Genomic DNA, 8,012 nt, shown 5'->3' with positions numbered 1-8,012 from the left:
GTTCATTTTACAGATGAGGAAAGTGAGGCAAACAGGGTGAAGTGACTTGGCTAGGGTCACACAGCTAGTAAGAGTTTGAGGTCAAATTTGAACTCAGGAAGATGAGTCTTCCTGCCTCCAGGCCCAGTGGTCTGCGCACTATGGTGCCACCTAGCTGCCTATGATAACTGCAGGTTTGTAGTATAGTTTAAGATCTGGTTCTAGCCCTCCTTCCTTCTGACTTTTTTTATTGGTTTCCCTTGATATGTTTGTCCTTTTATTCCTTCAGACAGATTTCATGATCTTTTCTAGTTCGGTAAAGCAGCCCTTTGGTAGTTTGATATGACACCAAAGAAGCAAATTAATTTAGGTAGTGTGGTCATTTTTACTTTATTGGCTGGTCCTACCCATGTGCAATGGATATTTTTTCCAATTGTTTAGATACGACTTTATTTGTGTGAAAAGTGTTTTGTAATTGTGTTCATATAGTTCTTTTTTTTATTTTTGGAGGGCAATTGGAGTTAAGTGACTTGCCCAAGGTCACACAGCTAGTTTTTGTGTTAAGTGTCTGAGGCCGGATTTGAACTCAGGTCCTCCTGACTCTAGGGCCCATGTCACTGTGCCACCTAGCCGCCCCATGTTCATATAGTTCTTGTGTATGTCTTGGCAGGTAGACTCCCAAGTAATTTATACTGTCTGCAGTTATTTTCAATGGAATTTCTCTTTCTAGTTTTTCCTTCTGGGTTTTGTTGGAGATATGTATATATCTGATGATTTGTATATATAGAAACAGTGATGTTTTGTGTGGATTAATATTATTGCCTGTAACTTCCTTGAAATTGTTAATTATTTAGATTAGTTTTTAAAATGGACTTTCTAGGGTTCTCTAAGTAAACTGTCATAACATTTTCAAGAAGTGATAGTTTGTTTCCTCTCTTTCTACACTTATTCCTTCAATATCTGTTTGTTGTCAGCACTATAGCTAACGTTTCTAGCACTGTATTGTACAGTGATGGGAATAATAAGGCAACTTGGTGGCTCAGTCGTTAGAGTGCCAGGCCTGGGGTCAAGAAGACTTGAGTTCAAATCTGGTCTCAGACACTTTCTAGCTGTGTGACCTTGGGCAAGTCACTGCACCCTGCTTGCCTCAGTTTACTCATCTGTAAAATGACCAGAAGAAAGAAATGGGAAACTCCTCCAATATCTCTGCCAAGAATACCCCCCAATAAGGTCTTGAATAGTTCGACATGGCTGGATCAACCAAACAACAACCATTTGGATAATGTCATGTTATAGGACTTCAGTGAAAAACAAATGAAGCAATTCTTTCATCTGGTCAATTCTTTCTCCAGTGACATCAAAATAAGTGTGAAGAGTCTTGCCCAGGAAAGAGAGCGACAAAGGCTTAATGCTGGAAACCAAAGGTCAAATGGAACAGTTGGAACAAGGCAATGTGAACAGATAACCTGGTTCTCCCTCCAGGCTAGACACACTGAGTATAAAGTTATCAAAGAGAAATCTATGGCCGAACCTATTCAGAGACTAACTGGCATCCTGAAAACAAAGTGCTTTCCAAGGCTCTCCAGGTGCTATGGCTAACTGGGCAATGCCCAAGGTAGCTGCTGCCAATCTACTTTTTCCAGCTTAGAAGTCTAGATTCCAGATTCTCACTGCCCAGAAAATAACAATAACTAGCATTTATGTGGTGCCTTAAAGTTTTCAAAGTTCTTTATCCATGTTAACTCCTTCAATTTTCCCAACAGTTCTGTAGAGTAGGTGATATTATTATACCCATTTCACATATAAGGAGATTGAGGCTGAGAGGGGATATCTGACTTGCTGAGAATCATAGAGCTGATACCAGAGGTGAGATTCAAACTCGGGTCTTGCCTTCCTCTCTACAGCAGGCTAAGGCTCAAGAATTCTCACAGCTGCCCCATGGCAGGGCGGTTGTGAACTTGTAAGGACTCAGGTCTGTTCCCAAGTCTGGTGAAAGACACCAGCACCAAAAACGCAGTGATTCAGACTCTTGTCGGGCCCTCCCACCCCTCACCATCCCACAGGGGTCAGAGCCAGCGGATGGCTCTGTGACCATGGAGCCTCGGGCACTAAGGAGCATGTCCATAACTGGCCCAGTCAAGAGACCCAACCAAAGGCTTAGGTCCCTCAAGCTCAAGTGAGCCCCCTGACAGCTTCTCAAGTAGTAACAGTGATAATAGGCACTGTGCAAAAAGCTTTACAGCTCTTGTCTCATTTATCCTCACAGGGACGCTGGGAGGTGGGTGCTGGTATTAGCCCCATTTAACAGATAAAGAAACTAAGACATTACCCTTTCCTCCTAAACTGTCCCTATTACTGAGGAGGACAACAGCAGCCTCCCAGTCCCCCAGGCTCATTCTGGACCCCCACTGCCTCTCACCCCCTGCCCCCAGTAGCCAAGCTGGTGCCCAAGGTCCACTCTGTACCCCACCCTGGCGCAGACCGCCTCACTTCCCCCTGGACTGCACAGTGGCTGCTGGAGGGTCAGCCTGGCTCAAGGCTCTCCCCACTCCAGCCCATTTTCCTAAAATGCAGGTGGGATCATGTCATCCCTCTCCTCCCCCAAATAAACACCATGGCTCCCTGTCCCCTCTGGGATCAAACAGGGCATTCGAAGCCCTTCCTAACCTGCCCTGTCCTGCCTTTCCAGCCTTCTTATACCTCACCCTCCACTCTGTACTCTGACCCAGAGACACCGGCTTGTTGGCTGTTCCACACACAAGAGCCCATCCCCACGCCTCGAATCTTCTCCCTCCTCCATTCCCATGATGTCCCTGGCTTCTTCTAAGGCCCAGTTAAAAATCCTGCATCCTTCAGGAAGCCTTCCCCAACCCGGCTTCATCCCAGTGCCTCCCTCTGGTCTGGATTCCTACTTGTCCTGTGTGGAGCTCCCTTTGTATATATTTATTTTCATGTTGTGCTCCCCCCTCCCCCCCGCCGCCATTCGATCGTAAGCTCCTTGAGGGCAGGGATGGTCTTCTGCTTCTTTTCCTATTTCCAGTACTTAGCGCAGTGACTGGCACATAGTAGGTGTTTAATAAATGTTGATTGATTGATTGAGGCAAACAGAGAGTAAGTGACTTAGCCAGGGTCATACAGAAGGGACAGGACCACTGTCTTCCCGGTGGTCCAAAGGGCTGTCTGTTGTCCTAGACAGGAAGGGTGAAGTTGTTCTGCTCAGCCTCAGAGAGCATGGGAGTGAGGGGGGTGAAGGACAGCCTGTTATCCCTCAGTTGGAATGGGCCACCTCAAAAGGGAGAAATGGAGTCTTGTCGGGGGTGTTGGAGATGGGGCCCTAGTTTTGGTATGGGTTGGACTAAGTGCCTCTGATTCCCTTCCCACTCCAAGATTCTGCCCCACTTTACAGATGAGAAAACTCAGCCCAGGGACCATAGCGAGCAAGCCTTGGAGGTGGGATTTGGGTCAGGGAGTGGGCACATCATACAAAGGCATACAGCGTCCACTACCCCTGCCCCAGTACCTCACGGCATCTTGGAATCTCGGAGCTAGGGCTTTCTGGCCAAGCCCTCTCATCTTACAAAGAAAGCAGAAGGATGGGGTTTGCCAAGGAGGGACGCCCAGATGCCAAGTATGAGAGCCCAGACTCAGACGGGTTGCCTGCTCAGCGTTCTTTCGTCCAGGTTCCCCCTCGAATGTTCAGTCATCCAGCCACTCTCTAGAGGCAGCACCACGTAGCAGAAAGACAGCCGGATTTGGGTTCGAATCTAGAGTATGCTACTACCTTGGGAAATATGGTACAGAGAAAATACCTAGGAGTCCAAGGCCCTAGGTTTGAATCCTGCCTCTGACATTATTTACCTGTGTGGCCTTGGACAAATCACTCAATTTTCCTGAGGGTCAGTTTACCTTATTGGTAAAATGAGGGAGTTGGGCTATATAGCCTCTAAGGACCCTATGAATGTGGCACTTGCCTGCTCTGGGCCTCAGTTTCCTCCTCTGTAAAATAAGGAGGTTGGACTGGATTCTCTCCAAGGTCTCCTTCACTTTTGAATGGATGAATCTAGCCCCACCTGCTTCCAGGGAAGGGGCCCCACAGCCCCTGAGGCACCCCTCTGTACTTTGCAGTGGCAATCCGCCTCTCTTCTAATCTCCCAACGTCTGAATGTCCACCATTCGTGGTGCTCTCCTTGGGTTAATGCCACCTTCCTTCTCCAGGATCCTCCCTCAAAAGCAGAAAGGGTTGCGGGGGATAGCAGGCACCACGGTCCCCAGCCTGGCAGGGCAAGCAGGAGGGGTCCCAGAGATGGTGCAGTTTTGTCCTTCTGGGTGAGGCTGAGCCGTGGAGGACTCACAGTAGGGCCCTTGCCTCAGCTTCTGTTCTGGCTTCTCTTTCCCCAGAAGCTCCCTATTTCTGTTCGATGAGAGCCAGGGGAGAGTCTGTTAAGCCCCAAGTCTGAAGCCTGCATCAACGACTCACTGGCTGCCTGGCCCTGGCCACTCAATCGCTGTCAGACTGAGCTTCCTCCTCTGTAAAATGGGGATAATAAGTGCATCTACCTCCTACGGTCACATGTCAAAGGCAGGGGAAACCTTAAGGAGCCAAACACGGCCTGGTGGCTTTTCTCCAGTTTTCCTGTGGTCTTGTCTGGAAGCTTTTCTCCGACCCTGTCTCTGTCTCTCCCTTTCCCTTTGGCTTTCTCTCTCATCCCTCTGTCTGGAGTCTGGGTCTCTTTTGTTCTCTCTCCCAAGGTCTCTCTCTCTCACTCTTTCTCTGTCTCTATCTCTCTCATTATTTCTCTGTCTCACTATTTCTGTCTATCTCTCTGTCTCTGACCATCTATCTCTCTCTGTCTCTCTTTCCCCGTCTCACTATCTCTCTGTCTCTGACTGTTTCTGTCTCTATCTCTCTCTGTCTCTCTCATTTTTCTGTCTCTGACTATTTCTCTTTGTCTCTGTCTCTGTCTATCTCTGTCTCTCTCATTATTTCTCTCTGTCTCTCACTATTTCTCTCTGTCTCTGTCTCTTGCTATTTCTCTCTATCTCTGTCTCTGTCTCTATCTCTCATCTCTCTGTCTCTTTTATCCTTGCCACTCAATCTCTTGCCCTGTGTTTTTGTCTCTACAAGTATCCTCACCATGTCCGGCCTGCTGTCTTTTCCTCCCCCTGTTTCCAATGCCATCTGATGTGACCATTCCCTCCCAGCAGGGAGCCCTCCCCATCCCCAGGGGATAATGGCCAGAATTTTTGAAGGCGCTAATCCTCTGGGCCCATTTCTGGCCTGGGAACAGTTCTCATCCTGATGCCTCGGACCCAGGCTGCTCACAATGGCCCCAAACACCACCTCCAATCTCCACTCGAGATGGAGAGGCGAGATTTCCTCTTGGACTCATTTCGGGAGGATTAGCTAAATCTTAGGTCCACGCTAACCCCACACAAAGCTACGAAGATTAGGGAGAATTTCTTTTATTCACAGGGGTCTTAGAGTTTTCTTTCCAAAGGGATTATACATCTCTCTCCCTCGATAGATATATATTTATATAAAGAGATAGATAGATATTTAAGACAGCCCCCAGTCAGCAAGCTGAGAGCTTAGGAGAGAAATACCTATCAATGCCTGCAGTCTCGAAACCATAAGGCTCCCAGGGACAGAACAACTGGCTCGTAGCTGACGGGTGGTGGGAAGGTGCTGGGGGCTCTCTGGGTCAATTCTCCCTGTGCTTTGGGACCCAGGCAGCAGGGGAGCATGGCATTGGCTGGCAGGGGCGCTCCGGGCCGAGGGAGCCTCGGAAGGCCGTGCCCATTCAGCATCGACCACATCTTGTCTAGCCCTCCCCCTCCAGCCTCACCCTTTGGCCCACAGACCCAGACCAAGGGTCCTGAGCCACCCAGGACATCCCACTCTCCTGGAGCCCTGTCTGAGGACCCTGAGGAGCTGGGGGAGGCAGGCCCGGCAGCCTGTGGTGTCTGCTGCTGCTGTGCCCACCATGCCAGCTCCCACAATCTGCAGGAGCCCGCTGTCTGGCTGGGTGAGTATGCTTGCCATGGAGACTTGGGTCTGCTCTGACATCGGTGCCAGAGAGTCAGTCAGAGGCCTTGGATTTGAATTCTGGCTGGGTTCCTCACTACCTGAGTGGCCTTGGACAAGGCCTGTCCCCTCTTAATCTCCTCTGTCAGATGAAAGGTTTGGGGTAAATAACTGCTAAGGGCCCCTCAGTCCTGGCATTCTAGCACTATCACTGTGAGCTTCTGAGGGGACCCTGGAGAGCTGATCTCTCTGCGGCTTGGAGCAGATGGGCCCACCCAGTGCTCAGGGAGAACTGGAGAAAGGCATTAGCATTGCAGCATCTCTGGCCCTTGCCTGTAGACCATGGAAGGTTAGAGCTCTGAGGGGCCTTAGAACAGGGGATGTCAGATCTGGGAGGGGCTTGAGAACAGGGGATGTAAGGGCTGGGAGGGGTCTTAGAACAGAGAATGTCAGGTCTGGGAGAGGCCTTAGAATAGGGGATGGCAGAGCTGGGATGTCATCTAGTCTAACCTCTCATTTTTCAGGGAAGGAAACTGAGACTCAGACAGCTGAAGCCACTGCCCCACTCTGAGCTAATGGTAGAACCAAGGCTAGACCCCAGGCCTCCAGATTGCCCATCCAAGGTTGCCTCTGGGTGGGATGATAGGGCTGAGGCCGAGAGAAGGGGCCATCCTGCCCCAGCAGTGCCTTGTCTCCCCCTCCCTCCCACTTCCAGCGGCCCTGTGGGAATCTCTCCAGGGGCCAAGCAAGAAGAGAAGTGAGGAGGGTCTGGATCCAGACAAGACTCAGACCCCCCAGGCCCTGCTGCTCCAGGACAAATATGAATCCTGAACTCTCTGGGGCATGTAGGGCTTGAGAATCCCTTTTGTCTCAACGACCCTGAGAGGTGGAGAGTCCAGGCCTGATCGTCCCATTTTACAGATGAAGAAACTGAAGCCCCAGTTGGGTGAGGGGCCAAGTGGGGCCTCCCTCCTCCCATGGAGGCTTCTCAGTCTTCAGGGCTGAGGCCGGCCAGCCGAGGAGGCTCAGACTGGGGGGCACCTGGCATTCCTTCTTCCTCGTGACCATGCATTCCCGGCCTCTTGGTCACTCGCCCGACCCCCTCCACATCCTGTTTGTTCAAAGGAGTTCCTCTGTGGCCTCCCCTGTTAGACTGGGAGCCTCTGGAGGTCAGGGCCCAGCTTTGGCCTCTCTTTGTATCTCAAGCGCTCACACAGTGACTGGCACACAGTAGGTGATCCATAAATGCTGGCTGTCAGACTGACTGACTGCCCCTTTCCCCAGTTTTTCACCTTCTTTCTCTTGTGTCCATCATTGTTTCAATCCCCACCCCTCCTCCCCCTCTGTTTATGTCTCTTCCTCTGTGCCTTTGTCTCTGGCACCATCTGTTCCCCTCTTTCTGCCCCTGTCAAGGTGCCTGTCTTCTGTTTTCCTGTGCCTCTCTCTTCTCATGCTCTAATCTTTCTCTCTCTGTGTCTATCTCTGTCTCATTCTCTCTCTCTGTCTTTCTCCCCTTCTTTCCTCTCCTCCTGTTTTCCCTCTCTCTCCATTTCTCTCCCTCCTTCTCCCTCTGTCCGATTCTATCTCTGTCTCTCCCCTTCTCTCTTCTCCTCCTTTCCCTGCCTTCCCCTTTCTATCTCTCTCCGTCTTCTTTCTCTCTCTCTGTCTCTCTCCCCCCCCCGTCTCTCTCGCCTCTCTGTCTCTCCTCTGTCTCCCCTCTCTCTGTCTCTGTCTCTCTGTCTCTATCTCTCTTCTCTCTCTACTCTCTCTCCCCTTTTTCTTTCTCCCTCTCTGTCTCCTACTCTCTCTCCTCTCTCTCTGTCTCTCTCTCCCCTCTCCCCCTCTTGTGTCTCTCTCCCCCCTATCTTTCCCCTCCTCCTTCTCTCTCTCTCCATCTCTCTCCCTCCTTCTCCCTCTGTCTGATTCTATCCGTCTCCCCTTTTCTTCTCCTCCTTTTCTCTTCTATCTCTCTCCTTCTCCTTTCTCTCTCTCCCCCCTCTGTCTGTCT

The 8,012-nt window shown here is 50.4% G+C and overlaps 1 protein-coding gene across 1 annotated transcript in view; it reads left to right on the top strand.

Annotated features, from left to right (window-relative positions):
• Positions 1-5,722: 5,722 nt before the first annotated feature.
• The window catches only part of GSC2 (goosecoid homeobox 2), a 4,606-nt gene continuing 2,316 nt past the window's right edge, over positions 5,723-8,012 (top strand). Inside the window, exon 1 of the mRNA XM_069100779.1 lies at positions 5,723-6,005. Coding sequence (XP_068956880.1) covers positions 5,723-6,005 — 283 coding nt within the window. The remainder of the gene's footprint in view (positions 6,006-8,012) is intronic.

The sequence above is a fragment of the Petaurus breviceps genome, unplaced genomic scaffold, assembly GCF_028583685.1.
Source record: "Petaurus breviceps papuanus isolate PSGF00001 unplaced genomic scaffold, PetGlider_PUasm1.0 428, whole genome shotgun sequence".
In the NCBI taxonomy this organism is placed as follows: Eukaryota; Metazoa; Chordata; class Mammalia; order Diprotodontia; family Petauridae; genus Petaurus; species Petaurus breviceps.
The sequence above is the reverse complement of the archived record's forward strand: the minus strand, read 5'-3'. Positions and strand labels throughout refer to the sequence as shown.